This window comes from Liolophura sinensis, chromosome 8 (assembly GCF_032854445.1).
Source record: "Liolophura sinensis isolate JHLJ2023 chromosome 8, CUHK_Ljap_v2, whole genome shotgun sequence".
NCBI lineage: Eukaryota > Metazoa > Mollusca > Polyplacophora > Chitonida > Chitonidae > Liolophura > Liolophura sinensis.
Window position 1 is genome coordinate 18,520,466 of NC_088302.1, and position 25,086 is coordinate 18,545,551.

Here is a 25,086-nt window from a genome sequence, read left to right on the forward strand (position 1 = left end):
AACCATTATTAACAAGTACAAGGCTTGACTATAAGTCTCAGCTGCCTTTGTATCTAAGCCGTGAGCAAGCACGGAGTGTAAAAAAGAATCCATTATTGCACAATTGTATAATATGAATGCGTATGGCTTGTACAGAATCTGAGAGGCTGCTATGTACATCACACACCTACTAAAAACATCCCCTTCAGGTTTGTATAAAAAACACTATGTCCAGAAAGTCTCGAATCTAAGTCACATCAACTCCTAAAACTAGTATCGCCAACAAAACCAAGCACCCATAAGAGCAAAGGGAAAAGTATTTTCAATTAAAGAAATCAGACACATTTCACCAAGAGTGATTAACTTAAAGTTACATGAGGATTGTACATGTTGTATATAATACATGACTTGATATGTTAGATTAGCCTCCATCTAGATGTATCACCACAAACCATGGTTAATCCATGCACCAGGTTAACACTTTTTTTACTACTATCTACTTAGTCAAAATGAGATGTACTTATACTATGTTTAAACCTTTCTTAAATAAACAGACACTTCTAAAATTTATCCTTCAAGGATACCAATAGCAGACATTTTCATTTTACCTCAAGAGCACCTGGTTGGAGGAAATTTATACATGTCATACATTGTATAATAATAATACATAGGACAGTATATAAAGTCTGTATGATATAGGCCAGACAAGTATTAAAGTACATGTATAAGAGATAGTGAAGTGCTGTGAATGATTTGCCAATTTAGCAAGATTTCATCTTAGTTCTACAAATGTTATGAGGTAAACATTTTAGACACAAGTTTATAGTAGGCCTACTGGTATGTGGAAGTTAACCATGTATATCAGCACAGAAGTATAGTATTAAAGTTTACTTGGAAGGAGAAAATGGCATACTATTTACTTGCGCATCTGGCAAGAACTACTAGCAGTCATAGTGTTTTAAACATAGATAAATGCATCATGAAAGAAGGAAATCTTTAAAGTTTTACGTGAGAGCAGATAGCTTACTGACCCAGTCATTTGACAAACTAAGCAAGGCCTCCAAGCCAGAGCACCCTGCAAATACATGACTGAGTGCATGACAAAATGCAGATACAGCATCCATATAGTTTCACTTTCACTATCACAATCTGCTAAATTCTGTATAAAAAAAAAAAAAAAAACACCCAGGTGTTTGATTACAAACAATCTCTATATTATGATATAACCTACAATAGCCAAGGAATAAATTTCCTTTCAGGTTACAACTGCACACTGTATATGACTACAGGCTACATGTCAACATGTAAATGACCTAAAATTTTGTCCCACATAAGTGTTTTTCAGAGGAAGATTGATGTCATGAAATACTACTTCCGGTGCTGAAACTTGAATTTTCTAGTAAGATATAAGATGAATACAACTCTTGGAATCAGCCAAATGAGCAACTTATTCAAGGATGAAATGTCAGGTCATTTACCGTATTGACTGGTATGTGTAGGCCTAATGCTAGGGTAGTATGGTGTATCTTGTCCAAGACAATGCTACAATTATAGGCCTATAGGGAACTAGGTCAACTGGATAAAAATGTTATTTACAGCTGAAATTGGAAGATCTAAGACCATTCATATCACTAGACAAATTCTAGTTGTATGTATACAAGATTCACTATCCTTGTGTGAATCCCTTTTTTTCCCATTTAATTCTTCATTTTTTTAATACAAAACTGACATTTTCAAAATCTGTGACATGTACATGTTGTATAGTGTTTTCTCAAAAAAAAAAAAAAAAAAAAAACACAAACAAAACCACATTTAATACATATTCATCTGACCACAATGTCTACATAAATCACTTACAAACAAAAAAAACACACATATTATTAAAACCTATGCTATAGATTTTTTGTATTCACCAAGATCTCCATTCCTGAGGTAATTATAATTAACATGTCTATACATGTGACATTCATGTCTGGATCATGTGACTAGATAACACATCCGCAAATACCACATCACTGGTACTCCTCACAATATGAATATACACAAAAAACCAACAACAACAACAACCAAAAGATCAATTCAGTTTTGCATATGTACAAAGACTTCTCCTGGCATACGCCACCTCATAGACTACTTCCCCTAGCTTCTGCACAAATCCTTCTTAGCAGTTTAAAAATGTTTTTGCTTTTTTTGTCCACAAGCTTTATGGGACATTACTGCTGTCCATATAGTATAATGTATTATGTTTGTAAAAACGACAGCCGTCTGTACTTATAGGCACTGCACACAAACTAGATATGTCTATTAGCTTACACATATCCAATATATTACACCGTACGTAAACATTGCATATATTTAGTCAAATTGTGTTGTCATGCCCTACAGTATACAATGCCAGTGAATATACATGTAGTACTGATATTGGTAAACATCTGAGATAACTGTCTCCCAACATGAACATTTGTAATAAAGTTGTAAAAAAATGCAATATTGCTGACGGCTTATGAGTTCAAACTCAATTAAAGTGGCCAGATTATGGCATGAATAAAACACAACCAGAAGGCAGCTCTGTTCTTTTCTACACAATAGAAAAAAACACAGTAACTGGACACATTATACAACAAAACAAAGTCTGCTAAATAACAAATAAATACCTTGTGAGATCAATCAAATAGTTTTGGCTGATACATAAAGTGACAAACACTTTGGCCTTTTTTGTCCTTTTTTTTTTAGAAACTGTACAAATTCTACACACAATATAAGTTATATCACAAATTTATGTCAAATAATATTGCATTTTGTGCAAAAGCACCCAAGTTGCACTTAGATGTTGACCATACAAAGTCATAGTAGCGGCGTAACTGTACAAACAACATGCAAACTATTATGCATAAATCTGCCCTGTAAGGTAACGCATTAGAGCCCTCGTAATAATAATGTGCCTGAAAACATGGCAAAAAACTGATCGTATTAAGTATAAAATGAGACAAACAGAAAAAAGTAAAACTACAATGTAAATCTAAAATCAGACAAAATAAAGAAAAATTTTTTTATCAAAGACTGACACCATGAAATAAAAAATAACTATCAGTGCTCTACATTAGCTTTGTTTCTTTTGATGATGTAAGTTTGGCAACGCTGGCGAAAAATCCTACAAATAAGTTGGTAATGTGGTGGAATGGAGTAATACTAGGTCTTACCAAATAAGACTATTGCATACATGAACTAGGTGTGGAAGCCTGGCTTAGGAGACCCCGTTTGTTTTTGCAGTGGCCATATACCTGTGCAAATTATCATTGTGACTGTGTCGGTTTCGGCTTTTACGTGTTGAGAAGATCTTGTCGCACCCTTTCACAGTACATCTGAACATCTCCTTGGGGTGTATACTTTCGAAATGTTCTTTTAAGGCCAGATTGTCCCTGAACTTCTCTTCGCAGATGTGACAGTGGACAGTTTCGTCGTTTTCATCCAGCTCCTCTTCTGCACCGTTTTCTTTACCTTTCCCTTTGGTGTAGCAGTGATCGGCCTTCTGCTTGGGACTGGCATTCTCGTCACCATGACTCGCTTCAGAGCTGGAATCAGAGCTGCTGACGACATTGGAGACACTCTTTTCCTCTTCTCCATCTAAATCATCCTCAGCCTCCTTATCTTCTTCATCTCCAGATTCCTCGCAGTCTTCATTTTCCTTGTCTTCATCCTCTGCTTTATGCTTGCCATTGGTCTTCTCGCTGCTTTCCTCATCCACCATCATCTTGTGGTGCAGGTTCACATTACTGCTGTGACGATCTCGACTCCGCTTAGAAGGGAAGGACGCTGTGCATCCTTCTATTGTGCACTCGTGCATTACTTTCAAATGCACGTTTCGATAGTGTGTTTTCACCCCAAAAATGTTCTGAAACACTTTCCCACAAGCAGGACACCGTTTTGGATTATCCTTGTCCAGGGGTTGATCAGCATCAGCAGAAAGATCTGGCTCTGTCAGCTTGGCACAATCCGACTCCACAGACTCTTGGTCAGAGCCAATGCTTGTAGACTCTTTAAGGCTGGTTTTATGCACTTCTGCGGATAAATCCATAGGCATATCAACACTAGGTTTGTTGGTCAGCAGAGATACAATCTTGGGGTACCCAGCTGATGGACTTCCCTTTGAACTGTTGGCTCTTGTCTCTCTTCCCTTGGTTGACAGATTCTGAGGTTCGTCGGATTCATCCACAACAAGGTTCTCCTTATCTCCACTCATGTCCACGGTGGGGTCTTCAAACTCCACACTCTGCCCTTCATCATCGGAGTCATCGTCTGCATCTATACCTTCCTCTTGCTCTTCCTCAACAAGAGGTTCTTCCACGATGAGTTTCTTGCGCTTCTGTCCATCATGGCCGTGCTCTCGGTCCTCTGCATTGTCATCACTAAGGGCAAACATTTCCTCAGTCTGGGCACACCTTGTTGGAGCGTTGCTCTTTCGACGACTGCCACGGGACGAGGAGAGCTCGTGTTTTTTGTGCTCCTCTCGCCTGGACATTCTGTGTCTGGAAATCATGCTCGAGTCTGGCATCATTTCCTCCTCGGACTGTAAGTCAAGTTTCAATTTCTTTTCCGGTGTCGGTAAAAATGACAGCTTAGAGTCCACTGTGAAAAAAGCATCATCCACATCATGCGTGTTGTCCCCCAAGCTATGGTCTGAGTCTGGGCTGTGGTGGACATAAGACGAAGACACTACCATAGTCGGCAGCCGACCGGACCCTTTTGAGTCTCCTATCAAATTGGACCCCTCAATCTTTCGTTTCTGTGGCATGTGAAGCTTGGGGTTAGGGTTGGCACTGTGGCGATTTCGGCTTCGACGAGAACTGAACATCATATTGCATCCTTCTACTGTGCACTTGTGCATTTCTTTCAAGTGAACAGCACTGTAATGTATTTTCAAAGCACCTTTATCACAGAAGGTTTTATTGCAAGCTGTGCAAAGAACACGCTTCTTCCCACTTGGCGAAACTAGAGTTGATCCGAAGGCCCCGGAGGGTGTCCAGCTGCGCTTGACAGGATTAACGGCTTTTCTCAGGTGTTTGGACTTTCTGTCCTGCTCCAGTGAATTCAGATCATGATCCTTTGTTGAGTAGTTTATTGCATCATTGGTGGAGTCATCTGGTGACACCATGGGCACACTGTTAGCCACAGGTGGCTCCTCTTTTAGCTCAAGTGTTTTCTGTGTGAGGGCTGTGGGCTGCACCAAGGCAGAGCTGGTCACTATGCTGAAGTTCTGGGGGCTCTGTTGCGGCGGAGACTGAAGGGGCGCCCTCTTCTCCTGTGCCCCTGGGCTCACTGCTGGGCTGACCTGTTCCCGCCTGTAGTCGAATGGCTGCATGGTTTGCAGGCGGCCCAGGGGTGAAGTAGAAAGAGGGGTGGAGTTGGTCAGGGGCACGCTTGGGGAGCGGAGTTCTGTGCCTGGTGTGACGGGAGTATAGCTGTGCAGCGTGGAGGCAGGGGCCATCAGTCGGCTACCCGAGTGAACGTATGGCACACGACCTGACAACATGTGCCTGGAGTCAAATGGTCTGATGTAACCCTGCATACTGGAGTTGGTACGCTCTATGAACTTTTTGATTTCTGATTCTGCTCTTGCTGTTTGTGAAATGTACTGCTGTTGCTTCTCTTTCGTGTCCTGTAAAATGATTTCTTGTGCAATGGATTTGGTTTCTCCAAACCTTAAAAACTGCTGGAGAATAATATGTTCTTCCTCGCGAGAGGCAATTGTCCATTTATCAAGTACTCGGCCGGACGTTTCCTGCAGAAGGAAAAGAAACAATGAAATCAGTACAGCTGTGAACTTAACAAATAGCGCTTCAACAAATCACTGATTTAATCATTTAAGGGGGCATCTGTATCAATACTATTTCCAGGTCAGAAAGCAGAAAACTCACAAAAAATCCAACTTCTTTCCATATCAGGAATGTCAGAAAGACTTGCATCAATTTCTATTCACTTTAATAGCAAGGACTAACCTTAACAACAGCGGTATAGCAGTCCCCCCTCCCCCCACCCCCACCTCCAACACATGCAGTCCCAAATAAGACGCAATTATTACGCCAGATTTATTACAACAGATACATACATAAAAAATACATTACAATTCCTTTGCTTCTCTCTAGTTATACCTGTCTTTTATAAAAATATATTCATGTGTTTTCTTCCTAAGCCCAGGAAATGTTCACAAATGATAATACATTTTTGGTAGCATCACACCAGCATGTAGTTATCTCCCTTTATCCAATATCCATGGGAAAATTGGCACGCACCAGTACAACCAGCACAATTCAAGGTCCATTTTAACATCATTTCTTAATTAAATCACGATAAAATTTATGAAGCTACATTTATGTTGAAGTAAGAAAAATATAATACGATTTTCCCACCATCATGCTTGTTGCAGTCATATCAGTGAAATATTCTTGGGTATGGCGTAAAACTCCAAAAAGTAAATGAACATTACCCCAAAAGTTATAACACATATAACAAGTTTATACCTCTTTGTTCTGATAATTCGGTGAGATTGGCCGAACTGCGCGAAAATGTTGGAAAGGAATTGGAGGTGGATGAGGTGGTGTGGCAGCCTCAGACCGCTTTTTATAGGGCAGTTGCTCAGGGGTTGATTTTCCCGAACTGCTGGTCTAGCAACGAGAATTGACACATCATCAGAATATAAATGTAGCAGAACAAGATCAAATATACAATGTTTACTGAACACAATTTGTGAAACAATGGAATTGCTTTATATGTCTGAATTTCTGTATCATTCTATTTTAGCTCCGATATGCACCAGCATACAGTAAAAATTCAGGTCAGCAAAAGAATATACTAGGTACGGCAACAGTGGTTTTCACGAACATTTGGGTTTTAGCTTATTTAGTAGTTCCTGTATGGTTTTTGTAAAAGAAATGTGACTGGAGAAGTGGAAAAACAGGATTTATACAGAGATGAGTCAAAATACCCCAAGGATTTCTCATTAATTTATTTGAGATTTCATGCAGTACTCAAGAATATTTTATTTACATGAGTGTGGCCGGTTTTATGGATGGAAGAACAGAACAGAGCCAGGAACACTTTGCCAGGTATCTATTACTCAACCTCTCAACATAAAGCAGCAACTGCCAAACCCTAAAGAAAGCTGGATTTGAACTTGTGATCTCAGTCGTATTGGCCTGTCCTCAGTAGGAAGAGTGGTGCTTCGGAATATCTGAGCCAGATATCTCCCAATGTGAAATTTGGAAAGAGGATGGGGGGAGCTTCCTGGTAAAGATTTGAACACTCAAATTTAGCTGACTATATCTTGGTCCTTTTTTCTGCAGCCATAGGTTTGTAAGATGTTACAGATTCTCACCTGTAATATATACCCTCTTGCATAGTCCTCGTATGACCATCCAAATCCGTGTAAAACTTGCAGTACCTCTTCATGTTGCAGGACACTAAAGAGACGGTCCAAAAGAATCTTCAAACGAATCGGAGTTGCTTGGGCTCCATAGAGCATCAGACTGGCAATGTCAAACACAATGTTCGGTTGCACTATCTCCACTTGCATGCCAAGAGTGTACATGTGACGGTAGCCAAGTTTGTCCAAAGCTGAAAAGATAGATTTGTTCAGGAATTATTCATATCTAACAAACACATTCCCAAAATACATGTACAAAATCTGTATGAATGATTTATAAAGCCGTGGGGCACAGAAGGGTTTTACCCATCTATTTCTGCTAACAAATGAACCAAGTTTCGGAGCCTCAGAATACACCCATCATGGCAGAGTGAATAACAGATAATCATCAGGCTTGGTGTTGATCATTAAACTCTGAAATTATTTAAACTCTTAAAGAGGCTATAGATACTGGAGATTTTTTGACACAAAATATCAGTCTCGTCTGTGAAAGTGTTAAAAAACATTCAAAATCGATATCACCGCTTTGTGGATAAATAGAAATATTATTACTCTAATTCCTCAACTTATTCGCATATGAAAGCAACTTTCAAGGTAAATTATGCACATTTATAATTTGATTTTGGAGATGTAAGTACATCGTTTGGATTGGCAATTGGTTGGATTTCAGGGCTTCATAAAAGTATACTTTTTATCAATCTACACAGAATAAGGCCTTCAGAATATCTTTGAATAAACATTGCAATCATGCGAAAACGCTGAAGAATTACAGTAAATAAAGTTCCTAAAATTTGTAGAATGGGCCACATTATAACTTTTTCAAACTTTACATCATCTTAACACTATACACAGTACAAGCAGAAGTCTGTAAGGAATATACTGTAAGGCTAAATTTGAGCTGCTCTTAATAAACAGAGAAAATTTGATTTGATTAGTTTATATCGATTTTTTCCAAAAGTCTCCTGTCAGCCTCAATGAAGGCAAAGAAAACACTAAAACAAAGTATTTATCAGATGAAAGACCATTAATCAGTCTCCAGGAAAATTGTTTGATTTATTTTTTTTTATAGTTTATAGTTTTCTACCAGACTAAAATGTATTTACAACATAGGATTCTGTAGCAGTGACATCACAGCAATATTTTTGGCTTGAAATAGTTTGCTCCAACGTCCAATTGCTGAATACAGTCATAGCTCTAAATGGAGATGCATATTAAATGACAATATTTAATGGTCTTTCATCTGACAGGTACTTCATGTTAGTGTGTTCTTTGTCTTTAAGTGAGGCAGTTCTTCAAATACTGTCAATGATGACATGAAAAAATCTACTATATCCCAAAAGCGTGATGTGATTCAATTTCAACTGGCCTAGAAACTAAATATGTTTAACTGTATTACATGTAAGTCAAATGGTTCAGTATATACAATGCCAAGAAGTTCACAGATGAACAGACAACATCGTATCATAACACAACCTGTGGAAGAATAGAATCACCACATACATGTTGTCTAACATGTACCACATGAGCTTGTAACCTTTCAAAAGTTGGTCAACCTAAACAAAGCAATTATTAAACTTCACTCTGAGGCTAAAAGTCACTTGGGTGCATCAATGGTCTTTACATTGTGAGAGAAATACACACTTCAAAACACCAGCTTCCACAGCAAGTCAAATAGACAAGCCGCCAACAGGTCAATCACACATTTCAAACATGGGTCATTTAATGGCCTAAACATACAAAAGGATATTTTTAAAATGATATTAATGATTTGGTAATTTTAATCAAATTTTAAATCAGGAAGAAAGCCAATACGAAAAAAGGTAAATTTTCTCTTTGTTCTGTTGACTTCTGTAGAATGAATTCAGGTAGATGTGCAAGTATGCAGTTATTTTAGTTATGCAGAATATTTGAAGGAAATTGAGGTCGATAAAGAACAGAAGAGAAGATAGTCAAAAAAAGTTGATTATGATGATGATGACTAATGAAGGACACTTGAAATCATCCATGACCAATACACTGTGTGAGACCAAAAAATTCCTTTTACAGTACCCTTAAAATAAAAAAAAAGTTTCAAGAAAGGTCAAGAGTTTGTCAAGGCAGGAAAAACAATTCTAAGTGTATAAAAACTTACTGATGTATATTTTTGACTCTGGGCTTCGGAGTATACCTAGATTACTCTGACATATAATAATATAATGACAATTATTTATGAAACAGCTGAACGAAACAAAACATCTACATTGATAATATATTCACACACTGTGAAGGGTGTGAAAAGTGAGGACTGGGATGGTGCAAGGATAGATCCAGCACTGGCCTAATACAAGACAGTTGGCCCATTAGATTTACCTATGGAGAGGGGATGCACTGCTGGGCCGGTATCAGCCTTACCTACTATACCTCCAGAAAACATGTGCCCACCAGCTGGCGTAGATAATTACCAGAGCAGCTTCAAGACCAAAGCCTCTCACTGACACTGCCACCATGTGACAAATGTCTTCCAAAAGGAGCCATTTAATTTATGCCAGCACTACTGGCCAGCCTTTACCCTGACTTCAACATGACTGTTAATGAGTTTGTGCTTAACATGGGCCATGTTTTTCTACATCGCCATGTAGTTCACCTACTTTCATAAAAGACCACTTCACAACCATACTCCAGTGAGGATCTAGACTGCTTTGGACTTCTCGCACCAAAACTAAGGCTTACATTCCAAAGAGAGGTAAATTAGACTATATCTTTATACAGTTTACTACTCCAATTCTAATTCCACCGCTTTAAAAATGATGAACACACTTTCAAAATAAGTCTATTTAAGGCTAAAGAAAACACTATTGTGACGTTTATGTCAGATGGAACACCATTAAACACTGTCCATAGAAATAGTTGGATTTATTTTTTCAGAATTCTTTCAACCTTCAAAGTAGTAAAGTGCATTAAAAGTTTGAATTCTATGATGTCTTTTCTCACATTATTGGGTGCAGTGACATCAAATCAGGTTTTTGCCACTGAACACACAAAGACTGCTACATTTCATCAATCAAAATGCATACATGGATTTATGAATACATCCAAACAAGCTATTTCAAGCCAAAAATATGGACGTGGTAACACTGATAACCTCTGGTCCACTACAGACCACCATAGAATTTGAAGTTTTAAAACTATTTTACTCGGTTGGAAAAATTCTAAAATAATAAATCGAACAGTGTTAGATGGTCTCTTACCTGAAAGATTCTTAATTTTTACTGTTTTATTTGCCTTCAAGTACATGTTTTAAGAACAGATTTCAACAGTTTTCATTTTTTTTTTTTTACTTTTTATAAAATAATATATACTAAATCAAGGGCCTGATCTAGGTCAATTTCGAGCCTCATACATAGATTTTCACTTCACTATTTTGAGCACCCAAATAAGTAACAGATACCAAATCTTTGATATATGCAGAACAATTGGTCTGATTGAGTGGAATTGTTCATGAAAGCCTTTATAAGGTTATCAATGTGATATCACTGTCTTCTGCTGTTTCTAGCAGGATAAGAAACCCAACATTCAAATTAACTCAATATATATAGGTGTTAAAACTTTCATCCTAGACCAGGCTATGCAAAGTTACAAACATTTTTTTCTTTTTCAGTGTCTCAAAAAGATTATTTGTGTTAACACATTATATCTGTTGAAGTCTGGTATAAGCCTGGCCAGAATGATGATGGCACTAAAGGTTAAACGAATTACATAGTGCATTTCTATTCAGGTTAAAAAGGTTACAATCCAATGTCAGCTGGAATAGGAGAATGTTTGGGGAAGTCAAGTAAGAAACATATACATGACCTCCAGACCTAGTTTTTTCTCTTCAGAGCTGAATGAGCATGATGAAAGTGATAGCATCCCACACACTGTGAGAGCTTTCAGAGCTGGGATAAAATGGTAAAGACATTAAACCTGCTACATAAGCTCCTGTCAAATTGTACAGACTGAGACATAAGCATCAACTTCCTTTCACAAATACTGTTCTTAAAACTTTGACAACATCCAAAGTCAACAAAAACACTGATTTATCTAAAAAGTTCAAAGCATATGTTTTGCTCCTTGGAAGTAATTTTTTGTCCAAGTCCTTTTTTTTCTCTTTTACTGAAGACATTTTTGTGATAAAGTCATAGAAGGTGAGGTATGTGGAGTGTCTGTTTGAGTGTTGTTTTTTTTTTGCAGGATGGCTGACAAGTGTTTCAGTATGATCACGCACAAGAAGACTTGGTGCCATGTGGAAAATGATCTTTGCCACAAGGTTCTGGCACATCAGTCTTTCCTGAAGCCCCAGAACCAAACAATACACACACAATCAAAAGCATCCCAACAGGGTCTTCTGGGGGCATAAGGGATGTGACGTCAAGCTACACCTCACAGCTGTGATTCTAAGTAGTACATAGACCGGATTCCTGACAGATCCACTGCTATACTCTCTTCATCCCAGCAGAACTGGGTGCCTCTACTCTATCTGTGGTTGTCTATTTGGAGCATCAGTGACAGTCCACAGATGTGACTATTTTTAGGCAGGTTTAGTTTACAGGGCTGAGATCAAGTATAATCGGTGCCTAGCTTCCTTCCAGCCCTCTACCATTCCCCTGAACAGTCCTGCTCCTGTGCCTGCCACAGAGTCCTGCGCTGCAAATATATAACTCATGCTACAGCACCTTAGCGGCCCAACACAAGGGGGGTGAAAAAAACCTGGGGAAGGGAACACCAATCGTGCTCTTTTACTTTGAAGCTCACAATCACTCAATAAGCTGACTGGATGAGCGGGTGTGATTCCACAGCCCCATCATCTCCACACTAACTTGTGTTTGATATTCTCCTATAGCCCATCCTTTGGGTGACTGGGTCCAAGTGAATGTAGATGTGGGGGAGCAAAAGAGATAGGGTTTGCTAGCAATTCAGCCGCTACAGCAGCCACCAAGCAAAGGGCTGGGTGTACATTGGTCAAAGCTTTATATAGCTATCTGGCGGGCTGATGGTATGTGAGTGGATCTTGTCAAAAGGCGGCTGGATCTGTCCCTGTAACTGGACACCCTAGTCGTGTGCTGCTGTACAGAGAAGAGTAGCAGAGCACTGTCAGGCCCAGAGAGATTGGAAGGGGGTTGTGGGATCCTGTAATGTGCATCAGCTGCTACTGTGGCCCGTGCTGTGGCGCAGTTTCTAATTCAGAATTGAGCTCAAGTATGACCAGAATGTACTAAATAAGGACAGCTACAACAAATGGCACGTGCTGGTACATCTCACGCCAGCTGGACTGAGACACATCCTGTACCTTTATTCCCCTGTCTTGCCCAAGATTTGAACCCTATCTGGATCGCTTTCTAAAACAATAATATGTTATGAGGTGGATAAAAGACAAACTTTTTTCATGACAGCAAAACTTTCTAACTTCATAATATCAATAATCATTTCCAAGAGCATTTGGATTCACAGTCCACATACATGTATATACTAGATGCATGTACATTAGCTTTTAACATGTAAAATTCGGATCCTGCATTCTTTCACTAATAAATTGCAACTTCATGATTTCTATGTAGTGTAATTAATTGTCATTTGTGACTGTGAAGTACACTTTTAGAGGGAGACAATAATTTACCTATGTTTATGACACATCTTATTGTGCACAAACTACTGAGGATGTCACAACTGGGTCATACTGATAAGAGTAAACATTCTTTTACTCAGACAGATGACCTGTAAATCAGAATGAAACAGGCCCATCCTTTTGTAGGTTTTAGAGCAAATGTACATGATGTCATAATAAGGACAATGTCGCCATTTTGGGCCATACTGATCAATGACTAAGTAAAAGAAGAACTGTGACTGGGGTATTACTCAGTGGTTATATCTGCGCCTCGGTCCAAGAGGGACACAAGATGCACGTTCAAACCTGGCCTTGGATTACAAGGACCTTGGTGATAATACAGGCAGACGTAGGGAATCACTGCCTTTGAAGAGCACTTGTTTCTACTAACAGAAATTGCAGGTCTGTACTTCACACATAGGAAAGTTTGTCATTGACTTGCCACAGGACGATGGTTTAATCCTGTTTTCTCCACCCATAAAAGTGATCACCACTATACACCCCCTAGTATTTGAAAATATTTGGATATAGCATTAAGCAACAAATAAATAAATGTATCAAATAAGAGAAGAACTGATTTGCATGCCTACCTTACAAGACTTCTGCATCACTAAGACTCTTTGCACATGTCATCTAGAAGACGTCTTTGATCTGTCTTTGTAAATACATTGGTCAAAAGTTCAAGTATAAGTTTTAGTGCATGTAACATAAATGTATGTATTCCAGAGACTAGTGAAACTTTCATACCTAGTTTTATCATACATGTATTTTCAGGACTGGCTGAATGTTTGGTGAGTTTTCGTGTGATCAATATCTTCTTAATTTTGTTTAAATGCAGCTTTGGTAACTGCACAATAACTGCACAACATATGTGTTGACACGTGAAGGGGTAAATCTGTCTGTTTTTGAACCCATGGGGACATGTTAAGCCAGCTTGTACTATGTCCCAATCCACACAGGACCAGAGTATTTACTCTGAAAAAAATTGATATTCAGTCCACATCCCACAGCACACTCCAAAGACATACCTCTATCTCGGTCCATTGATCAAAATGTCACAGATCATGAAGAGTGTCGTTCATTTAAGTCTCCAGCCAGGCAGACTAAACACAGGGTTTCTATGTGACACTCCGTCTATAAATAGGCGCCAATAGTAAACTGCATGTTTTCCATATCAGACTGGCCCACCCCAATCAATAAAACGGATCACTATGTCAAATGCATGGGCAAAAAGATACAGTTAATTATTTTAAACCAGTACATCTCCAATGGCCCTTTTTTGTGTGAAAGTACTGAGTGGATAAGCTTGTTTAACACACTGATGCAAAAATATTGCCGATGGAACAAGTCTGTCAATATTAAGGCGGATCCTGGACCAGTATATGGTGATGCTCAGAAGTAATTGTTGAACATTCAAATACATATCTATCTGCACAAATGGACTGATTTGGACACATTGACTGCGGGAAAAATAACAGGCCTGTGCAAAGGAAGAGGGGAAAAGATGGCCAACAGTATGTTGTCACAGAGACAAACCATTCATCAGCAAAAGGGGCTCAGCAGAAGTACCCAATGAAATGTGATATTTGGTGAAGGTTGGCACAGCACCAGGGATTCTGACAGCCTGTCACAGTGGCTGGGAGAATCAATGAGATATAAGGCACCACATTCATTTATTACCCAAGTGATGAAGCTGACAAACCTCAACAGAAGCAAACTTACACCTTCACAAATTGATTGTAACATGGTATTCATTTTGGCACAGGAAGTTTCAACCCTTAATGACATGTAAATATAAGATACAATGCTGATTCAGCTCAAGCTGCCATTTTTTTTTTAACATGACTTTGTCATATGCAGCCAAAATAAAAACCCTGCAATAACAGGCAGAAATAGATAGATGGGAGTATCAGGGGTAAAAAAAAAGTGTGACTTTTAAATGATCACCTTTTTTGCATTAAAATAACAAAGGATCGTTGACTGGTGATAGACAGTGGGACTAAATAAATGAAGTGAGTGCGAGCCACATGAAGACTGTGGAGCTGTGATGTGCGAGACGTAATCGAGGGGCTGAGGAGAAAAACCACCACGCATGGGATATTTATTTACATAACGGAAATATGTTGTCGACTGACGCATATCCCTGGCACTTGACTTAAAGAAGTGCAAGTATTGGCATTCATGTAAAACAAATTGTTGAATTCAAGGATTACACTGTCACATCATGTGATCCATTTCACTTCCTTTGGATTGCTCTGACCTCATCGTATTGATTCCCCATTACAGCGCTGTGTAAAACCTATTATTGAAATGGACAACAATCCAGCTATGATATTCTCGTGCTGTAACAGGCTCTTGCCTGTGATCAGCCGAGGCGACTGGCAAGTGACTGTTAGCCCGCACAGGCTCTAATGCTAAAACAGCATGACAGTAAGGGATGAGCAAACTCAATCCTCAACCAATTAACTAAATAAACATAACAGATAAAACCCTGCGGAATTACATGGATAGCTCCAAACTTGAGATTTGTATTAGGAAATGTTACACTCAGAATCAACATCTTTGAGATGTCCTGTGTTACTCAATAAAAAAAAAATTCTAACCTAGCGCTAAGGTCTCCAAGAACATAAACTGAAATTTCTTGATATTATGTGTCATTTATCACCCAAACTTGCTGAACATTTCCTGTAGAGATCAAAAGTGCTTGAGATACTGCTTTTAGATAAAGATCATTCCAGTGTAAAATAAAAAAAAATATGTACATGCACCAGATTCACAATTGTGATGTCACTTTAGGTATTTGAGACAATTAGGAAAAAGACATTTCTTATGCCATCTGTCCTGAACAACTAAGTTTATAGACAGATTCCTCCAGATGTAGTGGCTAAAAAGTTTCAAGGCATGGTTACCTTGGTAACCATTAAATAATTCAGGAACCTGTACATGCAGAAAACACAAAGGATTGAAATAGATTTTCTAAAAAAAACATAACATGTAATTTGTAATTGTCATATTCAGTCAAAATAAGCACAATTATAAGAGTCCGCTCTCAGAAGGATCTTCATTAAGAGTATATATTTTAAATGTAACAATAATTAAATTATAATGAGTTTCCAGAGACACAATATGTAATTTCGGCAATTCACTTTCATAACTTTTTAATATATTTTACGATTCCAAAAAGCTAGGGGCCTCTTAGGTGTTTTAAATTTCAACTTTAAGAATTTAAAGCTTGCAGCAAGCATTTAAATTATAGATCAAAATTTTGCCTTCTAGCTTCAAACTTTATGGAGTCAGCCACTAAATCTAAAAATAAAATCTGTCCTGCTAAACTGTGCCCACTGGCTGTAAATAGTATATGCGCTCATCTAGTTTGCAAAGAAAAAAAAAATTAGACTTGATCAATACTTTGTTTTGCACAGGCTTATATTTAAGTATTCCTGCATGTGGCTGAAGCTTTGTGGGTGGAAGGGAAATTTAGCTGGGCTGGACCACAGTCTTTAACGAATTGCTTCTGGCATGTACCCTAATACAGGTAGAAATGAGGAGACTTACCATGGGCTACCCATCCATGCTTGCATGTGTCACAGATCCGCAGCTGAAGTTTTCCTGGGGCGAAACATTCACAGGGGCAGTTTGGCAGTGTACAGCGAATGGCCTGAAAAGGTAATAAACACATGCTGTAATTAACACCCTGATCGTTACAGCCTGGGTACAGTGACCCCAGTCAAGTGCAGTCTAATCTAATAATCATACTGTGGTATTATAGGCCACATGACTTTTTTTTATGTTTCTATTAATCTACACCTGATCAAGTGTGATAACTTTCCACGAAACGGATAAAGACTTTGAGTGCATACGTGAATATGATGTTAATAACATAATAATCATTCTAAATTTAAGTAGTATTTTTGCACCTTTTGTTACATTTTTTTTTAACATAGTGGGACATCATCCTGCACATAGCTAAGGATGAAAACATCTAATTATGATAAGAATATTTGCCTTTATGACTTATCATTCACTGTTACAGCTCATTTAATATTTATAACATTAGGTACATGTACATGTGCGTGATGTGACAGTAGTGACCAGCGGTCAGTCAGTGGCTAACCCTTCATCTCCCAAGGTGTTAATCATTCAAAATTAACAGATGGCCAACTGTCAAATAAATCACAGGCGACACTTATTTCATCAATCCTTTAACACCTTTTCTTGCAGAAAACATCCCTACAATTTTAATTCAGCTACGTCAAAATGTGAAGACCAGTGATGATATGATCACCTGGTTAGCTTTCCAGATTTGATAACACATGTAAACAATAAGGATCTAGATAGAAAAATATGTACTCATTGTCCACAACCCTTACTAAAACATAGCCACATAGTTCCTGAATGAGTGACGGAATACCTGTACATATATAAAACAGATATAACTTCTCAAACAATGATACATGTATTTTCTTACATACTGTATTATACAAATCAAAAATCGGCTGGAGCAGCTATTTACTGCAAAAAAAGAGAAGAAAATAAGCAACTGAAAACAGGGTGCATAATACATACAAGTAGCATGCCAACAACCAAACAAATGTATCAAATAACAGAAAAATTCTAGAATCAATGCATAGTGCTAGCTGTTTTTCCATTCCCATGCAAACGAACTGCCTGATTTTCCAGTTCATTAGCTCCCTTAGCCCAGGTGGGCTTGTTCAGCTAGTTTTTTTCAAACCAAGCTGGAAAAGAGCAAGGTACAGTAGTAGTACAGAGATGCATTTGCTTATAATGAACGTTAAACTCCTTCGTGTTAACTGCAGAAGAAGTATTTAGTATTCTGATATATCAACACAGCCTACATATACACTGTAGTCTCAGTACTAACAAATTAACAACTAACATTAGTAATCAGAAGACGTATCTTTGGTTTACATGTTTCTGTTAAAAGGTCATCAGATTTGTCTTGTGTAAACACAATTATTCTGTGGAAACTTGTACTTGCTGCCGAATTTCTTTTGAGGGGAAGCAACATTCACAAATACTGCTAGAGTACCACATAGTCCTTGTTTTCAGAATGAGGTATTACAACAAGTAGAGGTTTCACAAGATGTTTCACAAGTTATCATTGCATTCACTAGGAGTAGTCCTTTCAGAAAAATGTGTACATGTATGTACAACAGGTCAGGGAAGAAAACAGTAAACAGTAACATAAACAGTCAAACAGACAACTTTATTAAAGTGATTTCAGTGTTGTTATAAAATAATAGCTAATTTGACAAACGGCTTAATGACCCTCATTTATTATCCCCTTGATTAATAAAAATTAAAAGTGAATAAAATTTGAATGTTTTTTTGAAATGTGAATACAATGAAGCCAGAAGATATAGATTGTCCAAGAAGGCCTACTGGCAAATGGATTTTGGGATCAGACTCACAGAATGATTTGTGGAGCTATCCTTGCAATTTTAAGTTTATAAAACAAACACATGATGCTCAGCTTCTTAAAATATATATCACAAAACTGTAAACATGTTGAAATTAAGTTGAAAAGTCCAAAAGTGAGCACTGATAAATCTTGCTGCAGGTATAATGTTATGCATATATGGAGATCGGTTTGAATACCCGAAATGATCTCTGTCAAATGGCTGATGATGAACATGTAGGAAAGGGTTGGCAGCAAATGTGAGAAGAGGGCAGATCAAAGCTGAGGGAGGGAGTGGAGGGGGAGTGGAGGAGTAGGCAGGGAGAGAAAGTGAATGAGAGGGATGGCCAGCACAGAGAGTACCAGACAGTACACCGAATTTGTGGCCTCACCTGGTCTGGCGAACATTGAGATGGGTTTGACAAACTGGATATAACCTCAGACAGGGAACCTCTCAGTGAATTTTCCTCACAATCCATGCAGCCCTTTTGGAAGAGATGTTAAATCATAACATGTGCTCAAGACTGGGAAGCACAGCACAGTGCGGGGAAATAAACGATAAAAACAAAACGAAATCAGAAGATGTTAGTTCCAAAATGAGCAATAATATATGATGAATATTAATACATGTACTTTAGTATAAAATTCAAGAAACAAACATTAGTTAACTCTGAGGAACATAACAGAGTTTGCATAACCCCTCTAAACATGGCCTCATTTTTTTCGTCTTAAAACTTTCACATTTTTTAAAATTCATTTGTTCATGTGCAATAAATACCTTGCCTAAGAAATATATAAGACAATGTTATCTCATGTTTGACTTTCATAGATATAACAACAACAACAAAAAAAAACAACTTCCCCTTCACAGAACAACAATATATGAGCAGAAACAAGAAAAACATTTTGATTGTAATGAACTATTCACGAGCCAAATAAATTTGATATTTACATTATACTATACATGTACTTAAGTCAAAGTGAATCCATAAACAAAAAGCACAGCAGAGCAAATTAAAATGCAAAAAAAATTCTCAAAAAATCAACAGAGATCACTAAATATAATCAATCAATCACATCAATAAATTCATGCTGCATTGACAAGGCAGACAAATAATTATGAATAAGAAGCAATTAACTAAATGAAATGCTAAACATGACTGGCAATTGATTATTAAAAATATGTAGACTGTTGTGGACATACAAACACAAATATTTCACTAACTACATGTTACTCTCCCTAGTCCATCGTTCATAATGGAAGAAATTTAACATGAAACAATATAGAAACAGTCAGTTAAATCACTTCACCATCATCTGATAAAGTTTACTGGGCTTAGTATTGTTTGGTTGCTAAAGTTTCTCAAAGTTTTGATTCATCAAAATTCAATAACCAATTGATATGTCTGTGGAGAAATGTACATAGCTGACCAATAACTTCTCCAGAGAATGGACATGGTTGTGCTAAGTCAGACATTTCTAAGTGCTACAGCAACTTAGCAAGTCATGAAATGCTGAGCAACAAATGACGCCGCCAAAGGTGAGAACTGTTGTATTAAATCAAACATACATACTCTTATCAGGCCCCTAGAATATAGCATGATAGCTCCGTTATTCCATTTCCTGTGGTAAATATCATCTGTCCAAGTAAGCGTGCCTGTTTGCAGGCAGAGGCACAGCCGGTTCTTGAACTGCTGGAACTGCTGGCTGCTATCAAAAACATGCCTGGAATGCTACATACTGGCATATGTCACAAACACTTCTTTTCTTGATGAAACTGCCAAAGGCCCTCCGAACTGGCTTCTGGACTTTTTCCCCCTCCCTACACTCCTATCGCAAGCTTTCACAGTGACAATCAGTATAATGAGTTATCCGCATCACCAAAAATCAATAAATGCACAGCAATCTCTCGGGTGGACAACAAGGCTGAATGACAAACCCAGAGGGTGCAGAAACACAGCCACCGGCACTGGACAATATTGATTCCTGCGGTTTAAGTTTGTCATCAGCTTGTGTCGGGTTACTTGATGCACTCCCCTGATATTCAAACTTGTGCAATAAAATGGCAAATTGCTAGAGAGGGAGTGAATTCTTCTGGACTATGATAGAACACTTGCAGCACACCAACTACCTTTAGATCAATTTTCCACCACAAGATTGAGTAATGGCCGCCTAATCCTTGGTCTCGGCCAGATTTGTTTGCAAACCGGCATCCAATACAAAATACTGTTTAATTAGGTTGGAATGTCCTTGTCCCATTATGGCTATTGATTGGCTCATGTAATGTGTAGTTCATGATGCTTGATTGACTATATCTGTCAAGATGCTTCACAGCCACAAGTAGATCCATTCTGCTGAGTAAAGCTGCCAGACAATATGACCGCAGTAGTCCTGAACTGATGAGTCTTTGGCACTTGAGTTTGTTCTGTCATTTTACTTCCTAATAATCTGTCTGCACACTAAAGCCCAGCTATAGCCTGATATTTTATTACTTTACCAGATCATAACTCCAATAATATCAGCTTACAGTTTGTCTTCCTAAATTATACCTAGATTAAATCTATGTCGTCTGCACTAGGAAAAGCGTGCCAAAGTTTCTCTAGCCTTTCAGAAATGTCTATAATTTTGTGATCATACTTTAGCCTAAAAACACTGGACTCCCAATCCATCTTGTAGATCTGCATGTTGATTGGCCTGACAATAATCATATAAAGCAGCCCCGCAATTTTATCCTTTATCTAAAGAGAACATACATCTACACAGTTCTTGTGTAATAAAGCCCAGTAAACAATTACCCCTGGTGAACTGACAACACTGATTGACATGGGAGGAAATCATTGGAAGAGGAAAATCGAATTGTAGACATTACCTCCAGTGGCTTCATGGCTGGCCTGACAGTGGCATGCAGCTCAGCAAATCCTGGTCACAGCTCTATAACTCCTGTCAAGTAGAAGGGCATGGTGTCTTCAGAAACAGTCAAATAAAAGTTCATTAGTAGAGAGAGTCAGTGTGTGTATTTCATGGGTAATGCTGGGCTGGTCACAGATAACCAATTTCCTTCTACACTACACTGACAATCTTCTAGGCATCTGTTTCTTCACATATGTACCCCACAGCTGTTTGGAACTGACCCAACACTCATGATGTGGCCCCATCCTCAAAAGGAAATGGACCCTGCTTCTCCTGGCTGAGTGGACAAACCAGATATCCACAGGAGTTGTCACTTGATCCTGCCCCAGCAGGAACATTTAATTAATTGCAGATATGTGGGAGTCACTAGTCACCAAAAGGCTAAACCCTTGTACAAACTATGTGTTTTACTGTACACTGTGATGGCACTGCATGTGCATATGGTCACCCTAGCTTAAAACAGGGTAAATAATCCCAACCTGTCAAATGAACCCTCTAACAAGACCACATTTTATTTGGTACTTCTCTGTCTTTAATGTGCCATCTGGCATCACTGCTGTCATGTCACAGTTAACTGTGCACATTGCGCCATTCTATCAGCAACATTAAATATGTATATCACTGTGTTGTAATTAAAACAGACCCCATAATCTAATTAATTTGAATTATTTAGTATCTCACTACAGTGGATACACAGTGCGAACTACTTTGCCATGACAGCTTTAAATAGAGACCAGCAAGTGGAAAATAGGTACATGCTAACACTCCCCTGGTTCATGAAGGTCATAGACAGGCCAGAGTTCTGGCTTGCCTCTATCTCTGCATTTCAAGTTACTTACCACTGGCAGTGACAGTTAAACCGCAGCCCTAGCAAGATGCTACTCCAGTGATTCCGAAACCTGATATGGCACATCTGCTTCATGGCTATCTCTATACCCCCAAGACAGAGCCTAGCATGTAGCTCCCAAATGTCACAGGCCTAGCCCAATGACATACACTCATACATTTACAGGCTTCAGGGATGAAGCAGTTACATAATTCAATACAAAGCTGTCCCTCTTATCTCTGCTACTGGCTGGACCTTTCTGTATGTATACAGATAAATGATAGTTTTTGTATCATATTCTTACACAGATGTCTTAACACATGCAGACACTAAGAACAATCTTTTTTAACTGAGCAAGTTAAAACAAACAAGTGCAATGACACTATATCAGGATGGTGGAACCAAACTTGAAGGGTTTTGGCTAAACCTAAGTCAGAAGATTATGGAGATACATTCATTCAGAATGCCTTTGTGATTGTCAAATTCTATCCAGTCACTGGACAAACTGTGTAACAGTTTCAGCAGGCCTGCAGTTTTTTACTATTATTGGGGAAGGCACACTGGGAAAGGATTTTGCTGCTTGTCACATGTAACTAAAAAAAAAAAAGTCAGCATAAATCAGTCTAACAGGGTTACAGGAATGGCTTTGGGTCCAAAACAGCCTAACAACTGACGTAAATTCTTGACTCTTTCATCATATTGATTTTGACATCTGTGAATGTCATGTGCTTGACAAGTCCCACATTGGGGAACTAGTGGCTCGACGTTAAACACTGCCAAGATAGGAAATCCCAGAGCTGTGGGCCTTGCCGCCTTGTCCTGCCTGCATGGTCAGTCCTATCTTGTCTCCATTCCTGACATTCCAATGCACACATCCCTACCGCTAGGGCCGGCATTATACCGTCTTCCTCGCGTTGTCGCTACAATACCTCCACAGCCCCGAATGAGCAGCCCTTTGGCCACAGCTACTTGTCAACGTTAATTAAATTTGCCGTCAAATACCATCACTCAACAGTAGCTAAACCCCACCATAGGCATCGCAATGGGCTAAGTGTGTGTGTGCCAAGTCCCTGTGCTGGGAGCCGATCGAAGTGGGTCGCACTGAGCTAAAAGAATCGAAGTTTCTCTGTGACAGTGAGCCTGCGTGCTGCTAAAATAGCACCTACGCCACGGCACATATTTCACAAATGACACGAAATAAAAGTCAAACGTCGTCACTAACGGTAATCCAAATTATTCGACTTCATTCGAGATAAGAAGTGACTACCGACTTACCTCCGCCATTTTGTCTCTGTCGTCTGCCAGAGGATGGGGATCTTCTGCCGTCTGCTGTGTTGACAGATAAGAGGCTCTAGAGTGTGGGTTATAAGAAGGACACACACTGGCATGTTCACAAGTAATGGTCGTTGTTTTATTTACAAAAGAGACATATATTTAATGCATGTTTTTTGTTAGTTATGTATGTGGAAATAAAATGAAATAAATTGTAACGTCAGAAGTCATATAGTAAGAGAATTTTGTCATAAACGTCAACACGGGGTCCAGTAGAGCCTCAGTCCCTTTCGCAATGAATTACGACTTCATCACCAATTGAACTTTCCCCAAACAAGCATAGTTGTTATCCACATGTCTATAGCTGAAGCCCTTAAACTTCTTCCATAAAATGTTGCCGTTATTTTCCTCAAAATAACTTTTATTTCCATCGATGGTTGTCGTAACCTTTTTTTCAATCCAATTTACGGCAGAAAGCGGGCTTTCAAAACAGTGAGGTTTTCACGGGTCGTCAAGGTATTTATCTGTTTATATTTTACCGTAACAGAATTCGAACATATTATCCGTGACACAGAAAAGGAGTTAAACTATCAGGCAATATATCTCTGTCATATGACTCCAATGAAATCGTGTAGTATGTCATATTTAGGCTTGTAAATATACGCTTCCCAGTTCCCATTTGGCTCTACATGAACATGTCCTGTCAAGTTTTTCTCGAGACAACAACAACAACCAGTGCTAAATGTCTTCGTGTGTAAAAATTGCAATGTAAGCGCGAATACGTTGAACAGGTTTCGTTGGATTTTTTGGAAGTCTGAAAATAGAACTACACTCAGTTATGTACTGCCTAATGGACAAGACTGCTGAGCAAATTCTCTTGTTCTTAAATTTAAAAAGTTGCCTGTCGGCGTTGTTGTCAGTGTCATTATGCATTAACCAGCTGTTAACGGGAAATGGGCATTCGAGACCACGGACATTCGAGCATTTCACTAGTGCGAGGCAGTGGCAAGCAGGAAACGAGGTGAAAGATATCATGGGAGGGATAGGAAAATGAAAAACATAGGATGATATTAAGAGAAGTATGGCTGATATTAAGTAGAAATTACAGTGTGTAAGAAAACAGAACAATGTGCACAGCATATATAAACTGTGAATGTCAATAAAACCTGGTTTTGGACTTATGAGGCCGTGAAGCAGAGTTTTGAATTAATTCCCATGTTATTTAGTCAATGTTTTCACCTCTATGTGTGAGTGAGTAAGTGTGTTGGTGCGAGTAAAATGGTAAAGGCCTGGATGTCCACGATCTCGAATTACCTAATTTTGATGTGGGGAAAAATTGCGCCACATTTTTTGTTGTACTACCCCATGGTGTAAACTAATATGCTGGTAAGGGCAATGGTTCATCTCATAACATTGACTTCGTTGCATGCTGTGTGCTGTAGTTATGTTCGGCCAAGAATGGACCCAAACCTACGTCAGAATGCATTCCATTTAAAAACCTGATTAAGTTACCTGCCCTAGTCAAGTATGTCAAAACTGTCAGTATAGGGGATCCTTTGAGCATCGCCAAACATTCTTGGGCCCATGCTGCCTAGTAAATAATGGATTGCTGTTTTCCTTGTAATAAACTGACGGACAAA

The 25,086-nt window shown here is 38.6% G+C and overlaps 1 protein-coding gene across 3 annotated transcripts; it reads right to left on the bottom strand.

The window, feature by feature from the left end:
- Positions 1-1,792: 1,792 nt before the first annotated feature.
- Positions 1,793-23,466, bottom strand: LOC135472671 (zinc finger protein basonuclin-2-like). Of its 3 annotated transcripts, none has more exons than XM_064752280.1 (6): positions 23,450-23,466; positions 21,308-21,378; positions 16,575-16,677; positions 7,352-7,590; positions 6,498-6,641; positions 1,793-5,758 (listed from the first exon to the last, which is right to left on the bottom strand). In XM_064752280.1, the coding sequence occupies exons 2-6, from the start codon at positions 21,320-21,322 to the stop codon at positions 3,224-3,226; spliced, it is 3,036 nt and encodes a 1,011-aa protein (XP_064608350.1). In that variant the 5' UTR covers positions 21,323-21,378; positions 23,450-23,466; the 3' UTR covers positions 1,793-3,223. The 3 variants fall into 3 exon arrangements, with proteins under 3 accessions (XP_064608350.1, XP_064608349.1, XP_064608348.1); XM_064752279.1 differs by lacking the exon at positions 23,450-23,466 and adding an exon at positions 22,188-22,215; XM_064752278.1 differs by lacking the exons at positions 21,308-21,378; positions 23,450-23,466 and having other exon boundaries at positions 16,575-17,380.
- Positions 23,467-25,086: the final 1,620 nt, after the last annotated feature.

What these genes read in the sequence shown, in the direction of transcription:
- LOC135472671 (XM_064752278.1), bottom strand. Translation starts at nt 16,698, where the DNA reads ATGTGTTTATTACCTTTTCAGGCCATTCGCTGTACACTGCCAAACTGC. An exon ending in GCATGGATGGGTAGCCCATG is followed by an intron (nt 7,591 to 16,574) that starts GTAAGTCTCCTC and finishes CTATCTTTTCAG; the next exon opens with CTTTGGACAAACTTGGCTAC. An exon ending in CAAGAGGGTATATATTACAG is followed by an intron (nt 6,642 to 7,351) that starts GTGAGAATCTGT and finishes TCTCGTTGCTAG; the next exon opens with ACCAGCAGTTCGGGAAAATC.